Here is a 14,929-nt window from a genome sequence, read left to right as displayed (position 1 = left end):
GTTTCAGTTCTTGTAATAAATCTTTGTAAATCATTTTCAAACTCATAGTAATTACCCATCGAAAGCATTCTCACGTGCGAACCTTGGAGTAGGAGTCGTCAAAGGCTCCAAACCAAGTAAAAAATTACTTGTGTTAGCATTTAAATTTTTGTGTTTCTTTTCTACTGTGTACTTTCGATTTCTAAAAAACTATGATCGATATTCACCTCTAGCATCTTTTCGATCCAACAATGTCCTCTACCCTTGACTTTGACCGCATGTCATCCTGATTTTGATTGTCACATCATCTCCTGGGCCCACTCGTTACATCCTGTATCACTAGCCTTTCCTTCAAGTCTAGTTGAAGGAGGCTAATGGTCGACTGACTAGACCCGAGTATTCCTTCAGATTGAGTCCAGCTAGAATTGAACCAGACCTCATCTTTGGTAAGACTCATATTCTTTCCTTTTACCTAGTCTCAGATGATATTTTTCTACAGTTGAGTTTACTGAGTATTATGAGTACAACCGAGACTATCTCTAAAGCCTTCCTCTTCGACGGAGCTCAGATAGAAAAAGAGACCCTCAACTGACTAGTTGATGAGCTTGTAAGAAGCGCGAGTCCGAACGAATGGCCTCAACTTCTAGCCCTCCCCAAATAATAGTGGCCCCCTCAGAATCTAGAGAATCCAATATCTCGCTCGCTAAAAGACATAGCTCGAGTGCTCTAGTTATATCCGAACGACCCACATCTAGGCGATCACTGACTGAGCCTCTAACCTCCTCCGCTCGGGGAAAGGAACCAATGCCCTCCTCCTTGACCTCATCTTCTCGAATCACCCATTGCTTCTATGGTACCTTCCCCCTCTCGGCAACCCCGAACGACTGTGGCAATCCATCGTCTATCCATCCTTCCTGATCATCTGGCTCTAGTCGGGATGCTTCCATTAGTCCCAGCTCCACGACCCACCCAAAGCCCTAATTTAAATCCGCCTTTAACCTTCCATCCCAATAGGGGATGACCTCGACACCTTCTGCCTATAGGGTGCTGAATTACCAGTCCAATTGGTCGAGACCTAGGCGAGTGCAAGGAAACACCCAAAGGATCTCTTCAACTTTGAGCGTGCTGACGAGCACACTTGGATTGCTACAGTGGTAAGTTTGTTCTATTCCTTCCCATAAATGCACTTTTTCTTAACAATCTTTCCCTTTGTTGTTTGCTTCTAGTTCTATGCCTCATGATTAAACATAAGTCACCTCGTGGTGGACATGGAGAGGGATAATAAAATTCTGAAGGAACGTGTCCAAGAGTTGGAACTCTCTACCCATAATCTGAGCGAAGAGATGGCCCGGTTATAGAAGGAGGTAGAATTTCAGGTCGAGCAGCTATCAAGCATGGAACAAACCTTGTGAGAGTCCCAACAATAGGTGGTGTCTCAACAGGAAGACCGAAGAAGGTTGGAAAACCTGTTGGCTGCTAGCAAGTCTAAATTCCAAAAATGACCCTACAAATTAAGGCAATGTCAGAATTAGCAAGGCATACCTCCTTATTACAAGAGCTAAAGATTTCCCTTGCTTCAGAATCCGCCGAGCAGCTTAGAGAACTATCCTCTAGAGATACGCAGATCTTGGAATAATAATGTAACCTGGACACACAAGAGACTTGGTTGGAATCACTGTAAGTTGAATTGGACACGACCAAGTCCGAACTGTTGTTTTTTAAAGGTGAAGAGGATGACCATTTCGAGGTTAGGTGAAAAGCTTACCTCAAATATGAGGAATTTAGTGAAATTTTCTGGGACATCGCAGACACCCTTATGTCAAGGGTCGAAGGGGCAATTCAATAGTTAAAAGATGTTGGCTACCTTTCATCAGAACCTCTCTGGAGATTTATAGATCAACAGAGACTATTGAGAGAGCTTCCCAAGAGTATTTTAGGCAAGTTTAACTAAATGTAAGATATAATTATATGCTTGTACCATGTTACTATCACAAAACTTACATTTTGAATATGGAAATTGGGATGATAAACTAGCTTAGGTTATAATCAAATTATACCTGTCTTTCCGTGCTTAATCTTAGTAGCAATAAGTCCTCTGTTGTAAGAATAATTCCCTGATGGATATTACTTCGAGCAAAGTATACCCTCCTATAGAGCAACCGTTTGGCTGGCCATAATGAGAAAACTAAGTAGAAGAATTTCCAATCTAGGTCGAACCTTGAAATTTTGCCCATAATTTTGCTCTCATTAACCGACATGAATGTTGTGGGAGAAATAAATTTTATGTATCCTACGACTATAATTCATCCGAAAGAAGAATTAACACAAGTGGAATTATAAATAAGATCCCCTGGAGTTACTCTACTTGGCGCTTGATTGATCTTTTCATAGTTAAGAAGAGTATAAGGATGCGAGAACTTGCTCACTTGTAACCCATAATGGTGTATAGGACTCTGAGAGATATATAAATATGAGAGCATGCTCACTTATAATCCGATTAGTGGCTCAGGAGTCTGAAATTTGAAGGCGCAAGAGCATGCTCACTTATAATCGAGCCAATGGTTCTGGAGTCCGAATTTGAAGGCACGAGAGTATGCTCGCTTATAACCAGGTCAGTGTTTTGGGAGTCTGGAATTTAAAGGCACGAGAGAATGCTCACTTATAACCCGGTCAGTGGCTTGAGAGTTTAGAATTTAAGGCTCAAGCATGCTCATTTATACCTGGTTGGTGGTTAGGGAGTCTAGGATTTAAAGGCGCAAGACTATGCTGGCTTATAACCCGGCCGGTGGCTCGAGAGTATAGAATTTAAAGGCGCAAGACCATGCTAGCTTATAACCCGACCTGAAATTTGACGGAATTCTCAGATAAATTTGCTTGCATTCTCATTAGGTGTAAAAACTTTTACATAATACATGAGTAAATTACAGACATACTTTTCAAACCCTATAAGCCTGTAGATAATTTGCGCTCTAGGTCGCTCCAACCTTTTTCCTTCTACATCTTCGAGCTAATAGGAGCCTGAGGTAAGTTTTTGTACCATCTTATATGGTCCTCCCCACTGCGGCTCTAGCTTGTTAACATCCCTGATCGGCTTGATCCACTTCTAGACCAGATCGTCAATCTTAAAAAATCTAGGGATGACTCTTCTATTGTAATTCTACCTTATCCTTTGGCGGTATGTCATTAGTCAAGCTACCACCTTGTCTTTGACTTTCTCTACCAAATTAAGCTCCATAAGGTGTTGGCTGGCATTATCCTCGTTATACACCTGCCTTCGATCAGATTCCATACCAATCTCAATCGGGATCACTACTTCACTACCATAAACCAGATGAAAAGCAGTTATACCTATCGTTTCTCGATGGGTTGTGCAATATGCCCATAGTACGCTAGGTAGTTCATCAACCCAGCTTCCACTGACGTGATCTAGTTTTATTTTAAGCTCCCTGATGATTTCTCTATTTGTCACTTCTACCTGGCCGTTACTCTAGGGGTAAGCCACAGATGTGAATACCTGGGTGTTACCACAAGTTGAACACCACTCCTAGATTTTCTTGACCTGGAATTACCTTCCATTTCTGATACCAATTTGTGTAGAATTCTAAACCTACAAATAATATGCTGCCATAAGAATTTGATAACCATTTGTTCAGTTATCTTAGTTAGTGGTTCGGTCTCCACCCATTTTAAAAAATAGTCCATTTCTACTAGCAAGAATTTTTTCTGGCCAGATGCTATGGGAAAAAGTTCCTCTATATCCATACCCTACTGACTGCATGGGTAGGAGATAATGGAAGTTTTCAGTAACTCTATGGGGTGATGTGAGATATTCTGGTGCTTTTAACAGGATAAGTAAGTTCTTACTAACTGAACTGCATCAGCTTACAAAGTGGGCTAAAAATATCTGACCAGTAATATTTTCCGAGTGAGAGACTGACTGGCTGCATGACTATCGCACGAACCCTGATGTACATCCTATAAAATGTATTACACGTCCTCCGGTCCAATGCATTTGAGTAGAGGACATGAGAAATCCCTTTTATAAAGGTGGCCTCCAATCATAGTAAACCGACCGGCTCTTTTCTTGATCATGTGTATTTATTCTCCTTCTGCTGGTAAAACGCCTTGTTATAGAAATAAAATGATCCATGTTCTCCAATCACTCTGCAATTCAAGGTCGGCCTGCCATTCAATGCAAGCCACTAATAGTGTTTGTTCCACAAGCTTATATAGGGTCCATAGAACTATAGAAGAAGCCAATTTGGCCAAGTCATCAGCTGTTTGATTTTCTACCCGAGGAACCTTTTGTATAATTACCTCCTGTAACTCAACTTTAAGCTTTTTGAATGTCTCCGCATAGAGTTTGAGCCGCTCATTATTGATCTCAAAATTTCCAGATAATTGCTGTGCGACTAACTGAGAATATGAATAAATTAAAATCCGAGCAGCTCCCACATGTCTGGCAGCTTGCAGGTCATCTATCAGTGCCTCATATTCTGATTTATTATTGGTAGCCAGATAATTCAGCCACACGGATAGTTCATTCTATCTCCCTGGGTGATATCATAAGAATACCTACTCCACTGCTCTGCCGAATGGATGATCCATCCACGTATATTTTTTTAAGTTTCTTTAGGCTCAGGGCTTTGCACCTCTATTATGAAATCATCTAGGGCTTGAGCTTTGATGGTCACTCGGGATTGATACTATATATTGTATTCACTGAACTCTGTGGTCTACTTAACCAATCTCCTGGAGGCTTCTAAGTTGACAAGTACTCGATCTAGAGTGCTATTAGTAAGTACTGTGATCGGATGAGAAAGGAAATACGGACGCAACCTCCAAGCAGCTAAGACCAATCCATATGCTAATTTTTCCAGTATAATGTAATGACAATGGGCTCCTTTTAATAAATGATTCAAAAACTATATAGGCTATTGATCTTTCCCCTCCTGCCTTTCCAACACTGATCCGACTGCGTGCCCATTGGCTAACAAATACACCCACAAAGGTTCGCCCGCCACTGGCTTAGCAAGTATAGGAAATGTGGACAAATAACATTTTAACTCCTCAAAAGCTTTGTCGCAGTTAGCATCCCATTAGAATTTGGTCGCTCAGCAAAGGATCTTGAAAAATAGCAAGCTTCGATCTGCCGATCAGGAGATGAAGTGAGATAGGGCTATGATATAGCCGGTCAATCTTTGCGCCTCCTTCAGATTGCGCGGGGTGACATGTCTTTGAGGGCTTGCACTTTACTTGGGTTAGATTTTATCCCTTGTTCAGTCACAATGTATCCTAGGAACTGTATGCTTTTTGCCACGAACAAACATTTATTGGGGTTGATCTTCAGTCCGTTCGCCTTAAAGTCTGGCAAGTTTCTTCCACATCAGAATACAGGTCGGCCACTCGGAGGGACTTGACAAGGATGTCGTTAACATAAATTTCTACATTTCGCCCAATATGCTTTTGAAACACTTTGTTCATAAGCCGTTAGTAGGTAGCACCTGTATTTTTTAGTCTGAATAGCATAACATTATGGCAATAAGTTCCTTTAGTGGTTATAAAGTTGACATTCTACTGGTCATCCTTGGCGAGCGATACTTGATGGTACCGCTGATAGGCGCCCAGCATGCAAATTAACTCACAGCCAGAAGTTGAATCTACTACCTGGTTAATTCTAAATAAGGGGCAGTAGTCCTTAGGGAATGCTTTGTTAAGGTCCCGGAAGTCAATACAGACCATTCATTTGTTTCCCAGCTTGGACACCAAGACCCAAATTGGCTAGACAACTCGGGAACTGCACTTCTCGGATGTAGTTGACCTCCAATAGTTTGTCTACTTCTACATGGATGATCTTATTCTAGTTTGCCTCGAAATCTCTCTTTCTTTGCTTGACCAGCCTGACTTCAGGGAAGACATAAATCACGTGCTCCATGACTTTAGAAGAGACGCATGTGATTTCTTTAGGTTCCCAAGAAAAAACATCATTGTTACGTGTTAAACACATAACAAACTCTTCTTTCAGTTTCGAAAGTAAGTCAGCAACTACTTGGGTGGTGGCTTCCAACCACCTAGTTGAATTTGAACCTCCTCTTTCTCTTCATAGACTAGGGTGGGCAGTGGTGTTAACTACCATCCGTTGCATCTTCCAGGTGGAGTTGGTTTCAGTTTTTATTATATCAATATACCACTCGCGTGTCACTAGTTGATCTACCTTAACTTCCCCCATTTGATCATCCAGAGGTAACTTTATTTTTTGGTAGAAGATTGAAACTACTGCTCGGAATTTATTTAAGACCTGTCAGCCCAAAATGACGTTGTAGGCCGAGGGTGCGTCCACGACTATGAAGGTCGATCGACGTGCCCTCATTAGGGGCTCCTCCCCTAAGGATATAACTAATTTTATTTTGCCGAGCAATTGGACCTCATTGCCTATGAATCCATACAAAGGAGTCACCATGGGTTGAAGCTCGCTTGGGTCTATTTGCAGTTGCTCAAATGCTTGTTTGAAAATGAAGTTAACTGAGCTGCTTGTGTCAACAAAAGTACGGTAAATATTATAATTGGATATAACAATGTTAATTATTAAAGCATCATCATTGGGTATTTCCACCCTGTCTAAATCTTTAGGCATAAAATTGATTTCAGACTCGGCTACCTACTCTGTACTATAGCTACCGCGTGGATCTCTAATCGGCAAGCATATGACTTTCTCGTTCTGTTGCAATCTCTATGGTTGGACCCCCAGCTATCATGTCGATATTGCCTCGGGTGGCATTATAGTGATTCTCTTCTTAACGTGTTGGGGGCTCTTGGTGGACCTGAGCGGGAGCCTATGCACGGTCTGCTAGCGGTGGGGGTGTTCTTTGGCGTTGTTCAACCTTTCGCTGGTCTCTCTTGGGTGAGCCGCTCGATCGGTGATAAGGGCGATGGTTGGGTGACGAGGTGCTTCAGCGTAATCTTTGATTGTTGTTTTGGCGATTTGTCAAACTATAACAATCCCGAGTGTCATGAGTGGTTGATCAGTGGTATGTGCACCACCGTTGTGAGACTCCCCGAGGGGGCTCGGGGTATCTTTCTCTCTCAGTCTCCACATGTTGCATGGCCTGGGGTTATGGCTCTTGATGATGAGGGTGAGGACCCATTCGGGGTCCTCTATGTGGCAGAGCAGGTAATGCTTGGCCCTTGGGCACTAGAATAGCAGCTGGTGTTGTAACTTCCTTCTTCCTAGTGGCCTGCACCTCCTCGATATTAATGAACTCAGTCGTCCAATCAAGTAGGTGGTTGAAGTTCCTTGAAAGTCTTCTAATCAAGGAGCGGAAGAAATTATTATTGTTGAGGCCTTAGGAGAAGGTGCTCACCAGAATTTTGGTGGTGGCTGAAGCGACATCCATAGCCACCTGGTTGAATTTTTTGATATAGGTTCTGAGTGTCTCGTTGGGCCCTTGTTTAAGTGAGAAAATGTTCAAGGGATCTTCTGATAATGCCTACTACTGACAAGTAATGAAGGAAAATCCTGCGAAAATCCTTGAAATAGTTAATGGAGTCCGTCGATAATCGCTTGAACCATCTTTGTGTCGAGACGGCGAGTGTGGTAAGCAACACCTGGAACTTTACATCATTTGTGTATTAATATAGGAGGACAACGTTCTCAAATTTGAGGAGATGGTCCTCAGGGTCAGTTGACCCTGAGTATTCCTCTATCGTTAGGGGATGATAGTGTTTTGGTAGCTTGTCTTCTAACACCCTATGAGAGAATGAGGTGCTAATTTACTCGGGAGCTCTGTAAGTTGCTGGAGCTTTTCGCTTGTGCCCATCTCGGACAGGCGCTTCTCTAGAGAATTCTTAGTGTGGTCCCTCTTGGCCCATGTACCCGGGCGATGTATGGAAGAGCACACGATGACGCAAGATTGGTGAATGAGGCGTGGGAGGTAGATGGGTGGGGCCTTCCTTCCGAGCCCCTCTTTCCCTTTGATGAGTTGTTTTCGACGCTACAAGATTTGGCAGTGGCAGCATACCACCAGTAGCTGTTTGTTGTTGTTGTTGTGCTAGTTTCTGTGCTCAGGCATTGATGAGCATCTCTAGATCTTCTTGCGTTAAGGTGATGGTGGTGAGTCATCCAGCTTCTTCCATCTCTGATCATTAGATTCAAGCAAAAGTTATCACAGACGACGCCAAATTTGATCCTGTCTGAAAACCGTAGAGTTGATGTGTTGGGCACGGTGGCTTGGTTGTTAATTGGGAGAAGACTCTTTACTCTACAGAGAAGCTTCCTTTCGATCCTATGCACAATCAAACTAGCCAATAAAATGTCAGTGACTAAAAACTAGGGGGAGTCTTTAGCGAAGGCCCTCCGACACTCAAGTCAGTACAATTCCGGCCGGGTGAATGAAGAACAATAAGAATGTGTGCGAGAGAGTAAGCTCTAGATGTTCAGAGAACGTACTTTCCTAACGGAGAGGACCTTATTTAATACCACCTCACATAACCTCTGCAATCATGAGATGACTAAGGATGTCAAAAGTTGTTGGGTAATGAAAAGAGTATAACCTAGGTAATATGCAATAATTGTATGAGGAATCCTCCATTCATCCATATGTATATCTCTTTTATCGTTTATAGCTTATATTGTTGCCGAAGCTGTTAAAGCTAAGAAATATACTGTTATAAGTGGTCGGCTGATGGGAGACACAATAATCACTAAAGAAGATTCCAAAAGAATATTCTCTGACACATAGTCGTTGCTCTGACTGATTGTTAGGATTCTCTGCTCATGTTGTCAGATGAGTATATTCTGGCCGGCCTATAAGGTCGACCGTCTTTATGACTATCCTCGCATTAAGCTGCTTTGTTGTGGACTTACTACTATTATAAATTCATTTCGAGAATAATATGACGCATCAGGTGTACTGGAAATCCGTTCGAGAAGCCATATGATAAATTGTGTGTGCTAAAAATTAGCTTTGGGAAACAATATGAAGCTAAGCACTTTATGCCTGGTCGACATTTTGCCCGGTTGTGCATATAAATCCATCCGCTTCTATGATCGAACGGATATACATGCATATTGTCATGTGGAAACTCGTAGAAATGATTAGTAATAAGGTCGGCCAGATATATGCATAGAGATTCATACAGAGTAAGGAGTTTGACCTTTCTTATGATCAAATCTATAACTAGTCAGCCGTAAGGTGGGTTAGTCCCTCCGGTCGACCCATAAAACCGACTGTCCTTAAACTCGACCGACTATTGAATGATTGAACATGCTGTCTTTCCATTTCATGAAAAAACACTAAACCCCTATGTTTGACTAGCTGAAGGGTCGGTCAATATTTTCCCGAACTGTTTGTAATCTGATTAGGCTGGATCCGAGAGCCTTAACACTGGTCGAGCAACCAAGCTAGGTGAAGAATGTCCTCTACCCTTGATTTTGACCATCACGTCATCCTAACTTTAACCGTTACATTATTTTCTGAGCCCATTCGTTACATTCCTTATCAAGTGGCATATCCAAGTTACATAATCTCTTTCGAGCCTTCACAAGATAATTAAATGAATTGCACTAATGAATATGTTTATTCAAGATTTCAATTTAATATCTTGCACTAAACATGGGTAGCTAACTCATCCGCAAGGTTCTGAAAAAGTATTTAGAAGTTTCGTTAGATGTCTATCATTTATATATAGTGTAGTTTGTATAGCCATGGATATGCTTAATGACATTGCTCCCTATAAAATATGCCTCCACGTGCATGATAGTATATGTTTTTAAATTTATAGATGTCTTCATTTATTTATATTGGTTTAATTTTTTAATAAATGATATGTTTATAATTCACATAAAATTACTCTAAAATTCGAGTCAAATAATATAGGCAGATAACATTTGTATCGCTATTAGAATATTATTTTTTATTTTTTATAGTTGGCTCAATGTATTCCGTTCTTCAGATTGATAAATCCGATTTGGTCAAAGAGAAGTTTTTTTTTTTATTAATCATCATAGTAAATAAAAAATTCTAATAGCAGATAGTTGAGCAATTCAATATCCTAGCATAAAAAAAATATAGATTTAGAGAGGAATTTTAGTGATGAAAATAATTTATAGTGAATTAACAATAAAATTAGCGACGAACAAAATTTGTCACCACAGTCCAACATCCCAGAACTATTAAAAGAACATAGATTTAGAGAGGAATTTTAGTGACCAAAATAATTTCTAGTAAATCAACGATAAAATCAGCACCTAACAAAATTTGTAGCAAAACTGCAGCGAAAAAAAATCGTCATAAAATTAACAATAACAAATTTTTATTGCAAAATCCATTGGTAAAAAATTATTATCACAAAATTCATTATAAGTTAAAATTAAATTAAATCAAATCAAATCAAATCAAATTAAAATAAAATAAATTAATTAAATTAAAAATTAAATTAATTAAAAATAAACTAAATTTAAAAATTGAAAAATAAACTAAATTAAAATAAATTAAATAAAATTAAATTAAACTCAAATTCAACTTAAAATTAAAACAAACTTAATCTTCGATTTAGTTAATAAGTGACTCCTACTTTTTATAGGAACTAAGTGGATATTAGACAGTAGTTGTTCCAAACATATGACTGGAGATCACACTAAGTTTACTCATCTAACATACCAAAGTTTAGGAACAGTTGTCTTTAGAAACAACGACAAACTCAAGGTAATTGGGATAGGTAATATCAAACTCAAAACTGACTTTATTGTTAAAAAAGTGTTATTGGTTGATAACTTCAAATACAATCTACTTAGCATTAGTCAATTGTGATATTCTGGATATAAGGTTAAGTTCTTATCTTCTGAATGCTTAATCAAGCACTTAGATAACCCTAACATAAACCTAAAAGGGTTCAGGAAGGACAACATATATGCAATTAACCTAATTGTCTCTTCACTTAAGTGTCACCTGATACAAAAAGAAGAAACTTGGTTATGACATAGAAAAATATCCCACACAAATTTTAGAAACTTAACAAAATTAAATGATTTAGTTATAGGCTTATCAAAATTATCCAACTTAGATTCAACAATCTGTAATGCTTGTCAACAAGAAAAGCAAACCAAATCAACCCGTAAATCAACTAATCAAACTAAAATCAATTCAATACTAGAATTATTACACTTGGACCTATTTCAATCACATAGAATCAAATCCATAAATGAGAGTCTCTATTGCCTAGCAATAATAGATGATTACTCAAGATTTATCTGGGTAAAATTCTTTAAAAATAAAGATGAAACTTTTGAAGTGTTCAGTAAATTCTGTAAACAAATTAAAAATGAAAAATATCAAAAAATCAAAAGAATCAGAAGTGATAACGAAGGTGAATTTAAGAATTATAACTTTAATCTATTTTACCTTGAAAATGATTATCATCATGAATTTTCATGTTCTAAAACATCTCAATAAAATGAAGTAGTAGAAAGAAAGAATATAACCCTACTTGAAGCCTCCAGGACAATGCTAAATGAGTATAAACTTCCAAAATATTTTTGCGCAGAAGCTGTTAGCACAACTTGTTATGTACAAAACAAAAGCACAATAAATAAAACTTATAGTAAGACCTCATTTGAACTTTATTATAATAAACAACCTAATATTAAATATTTTAAAGTATTTGGATGCCCAGTTTATATATTAAATACAAGAGAACACCTAGAAAAATTTACCTCAAAAGTAGAAAATGAAATTTTTATGGGTTACTCATTAAATAGTAGAGGGTACACAATATATAATAAGAATACACTAAGAATCAAAGAGATCACAAATATAAATTTGAAGAATCCAATCTGAACCTAGAACAAACTCATATTCAACCAATTGACTTTGTTAGAGGAAGCACTAATCTAGGGGGAGCAAGTGACGAAGAAGGACATCAACCTCAAGAACAACAAAACTAGAACCATAAGGGGTAACCCAAACCATCCACTTGACCAAGTAATTGGTGATTCCGACCTAAGAGTTCAAACTAGATTAGCCTTTAGAAACTTAATTCAAATAGCTTTAATCTCTAACATCGAACCCAAAATAATAGAAGAATCATTAAGTGATCCAGATTGAACCTTAGCTATACAAGAGGAATTAGCCCAATTTGAAAGAAATAAAGTATGAGATTTAGTTCCATTACTAGAAAATAAAAGGATAATTGAAACCAAATGGGTCTTTAGAAATAAACTAAATGAAAAAGGGGAAGTTGTTAGAAATAAGGCCAGATTAGTAGCAAAAGGATTCAGCCAAATTGAGGGACTTGACTACAATGAAACCTATGCATCAGTTGCTAGACTTGAATCAATTAGAATGTTACCAAGTTATGCATCCCATAAGGGATTCAAATTATATCAAATGGATGTTAAGTCAGCCTTTCTAAATGAGCTAATTAAGGAAGAGGTGTATGTAGGTCAACCCCCCGGGTTTGAAAACTTAGAATACCCAAATCATGTGTTCAAATTAAAGAAAGCCTTGTATGGCCTAAAGCAGGCCCCCAAAGCCTGGTATGAAAGGCTGACTATATACTTAATCTCAAAAAGCTTCAAACAAGGTCAAATAAACCCAACCCTTTTTGTAAAAGTAATTAGTCAAGATCAATTTATAGCTCAAGTTTATGTGGATGACATAATATTTGGATCAACTAACTCAAAATTGTTACAAGAATTGATAATGCTAATGGAACAGAAGTTTGAAATTAGTGTAGTAGGACAACTGACATTCTTCCTAGATTTACAAATCAAACAAACAAATGAAGGTAACTATGTTTATCAACAAAAGTATACACTTGAATTACTTAAGAAATTTGGAATGAAAAACTCCAAAAATATTAAAACTCCAATGGCTACAAATACAACCCTAGATAGTGACCCAAGTGGAAAACTTATAGACCTCAAATATTATAGAAGTGTCATAGGAAGCCTACTGTACCTAACTGCAAGTTGACCAAATATCTCATTTGCAGTCTGTGTGTGTGCTAGGTACCAAACTTGTGCCAAGGAATCACACTTGGCTTATGTTAAAAGAATTTTTTGATACTTAAAAGGTACATCCAACATAGGAATGTGGTACCCTCGGGTAGGAAATTTTGAACTCTTAGGATACTCTGACTCCGATTATGCCGACTGTAAACTCGATCGAAAAAGTACAAGTGGTGATTATCAACTACTTGGATCATCACTTTTTTATAAAATGCAAGTATTTTGAAAACTGTTTTAAGCATGCATTGAATGTTGTTTTTACTTTAGAAAATATTTTTAAAATGATTTATAAAATTTTTAACTCCTTTACTCAGTAATTCTAAAAGTTTCTCTTGTGTTACAAACTTTTATTCTCCTTGATTATTTTATTCTTATTTGTCTTTTATCTACTCATGTTTTTTATGAATGTCAAAGGAGGAGTGGTTAGGGGTCAAGTTAGAAAATAAATGAAAATCAGAATAACTTAACCCTAAAAATGATAAAGAGAATGAAACTAACTAACTCATTTTTTGCTTCTCTTAGAATCATTTTGTGTGTATTTTATTTTTCCTTCTTTTTCCTAACTTAACCTAGGTTGTCATTGCATCAAAAAGGGGGGAGATTATTGGTGTGGTTTGTACTAACAATCTAACTCAAGTTTTGATGAATGATAAGTAAGTTAAGTTAGGTCTTTTGTGATCTAATTGCTTTATCGAGTGTGCAGGAATTGACGAGTCCAACGGACTGGACACCAGGCTAAAATCCAGCTAGGCCTGTGGGACCAGATAGTTGGTGTGAAGTCCAGATAGGTCAACGGGCTAACTGGATATCTGGCAGAAAGTCCGGTTAGGTCCACGGGATCGGACAACCGGCAGAAGTCCAGTTGGGTCTGCGGATCGGACAACTGACATGAAAACCTGGTGGGTTAGAAGACTAGTCAAACAAACTGCAAGATGGTAGGTGATCCTGTCCGAGTGCTGAGTCGATGAACGCTGGGTACGTGACACTCCCGGTGATGACGTATAGACCTTCGACTGCTACGAACCTCCAGCGAGAACCTGCAAGCACAAAATTGAGCCGGGAGGGGGTTCCTGGCAACGGCCCTCCGACACTCAAGTCAACTCCAGCGGAAAGAAAGAATGACGAGAATGAAGACTGTACCTACAGTGATGTCGAAGGCATACCTCTGTCGAAGTTTGGGGGTCCTTATATAGGGCTCCCGGAGGGATGCGTGCACGCATCCCAAAGCGTGCACGCTCCTCAAAGCATACCTGAAGTGGCCGGCGAGAACCTGTAGTGTTGAGAGAGCCTCAATGCAGTGTTGAGGGCGCCTCCGCCTTCTTCAGGCGGGAGGGCACCCTCCATGTCTTGGAGGCGCCCTCAACGTTATTGAGGGCGCCCTCAAACCAGTCAACTTGACTGTTTGTGAGTGGATAAAGGTTTATCCACTCATCTTACCTTGGAGGCACCCTCCATTCCTTGGGAGGCGCCCTAAAGGCTTTACATAGAATTTCCAAGAGCTATAAAAAAAGCCCCTGGAGTTAGGAAATAATTAATCAACTCTTGTACTAACTTCCTAGCAACTCTTAGAGCTTTTAGTGTGTAAAAGGCTTCTCCGCCTTCAAAGAAGGAGATTCTTAGTGAGCTGTTCAACCGCCTTGGATTAACAGCCATCCAGGTTGTAAGCAAGTCAATTGCTGAGTCTTCTTTAGTTTTGTTATTTTATTATTTTTGTATTTTTAGAGTTGAAAGAACGAGGAGGGTATTTTTTTTATTTCAGGTAATTCACCCCTCCCCTCTTGCCGGCACGCTGCACCAACAAGTGGTATCAGAGCCCAACCACCTCAGAAGGACTAATCGTCATCTGAAGCAATAAGATTAAGACGATGGTCGGACCGACAATCTTTCCACCTAAATTCGAGGGAGATTTTGCGTCGTGGAAGAAACGAATGGAGGTATTTTTCA

At 39.1% G+C, this 14,929-nt stretch overlaps 1 protein-coding gene across 1 annotated transcript in view; it reads right to left on the bottom strand.

Moving 5' to 3' along the window:
* Nucleotides 1-14,329, bottom strand: part of LOC122029661 — a 28,948-nt gene extending 14,619 nt beyond the window's left edge. The window contains exons 1-2 of the mRNA XM_042588777.1: nucleotides 14,236-14,329; nucleotides 13,912-14,022 (exon numbers count right to left, since the gene is read on the bottom strand). Of these exons, the coding sequence (XP_042444711.1) occupies nucleotides 13,912-14,022; nucleotides 14,236-14,329 (205 nt within the window). The remainder of the gene's footprint in view (nucleotides 1-13,911; nucleotides 14,023-14,235) is intronic.
* Nucleotides 14,330-14,929: the final 600 nt, after the last annotated feature.

Source organism: Zingiber officinale, chromosome 1B, assembly GCF_018446385.1.
Source record: "Zingiber officinale cultivar Zhangliang chromosome 1B, Zo_v1.1, whole genome shotgun sequence".
NCBI lineage: Eukaryota > Viridiplantae > Streptophyta > Magnoliopsida > Zingiberales > Zingiberaceae > Zingiber > Zingiber officinale.
This window is presented reverse-complemented; position numbering and strand designations above follow the sequence as displayed.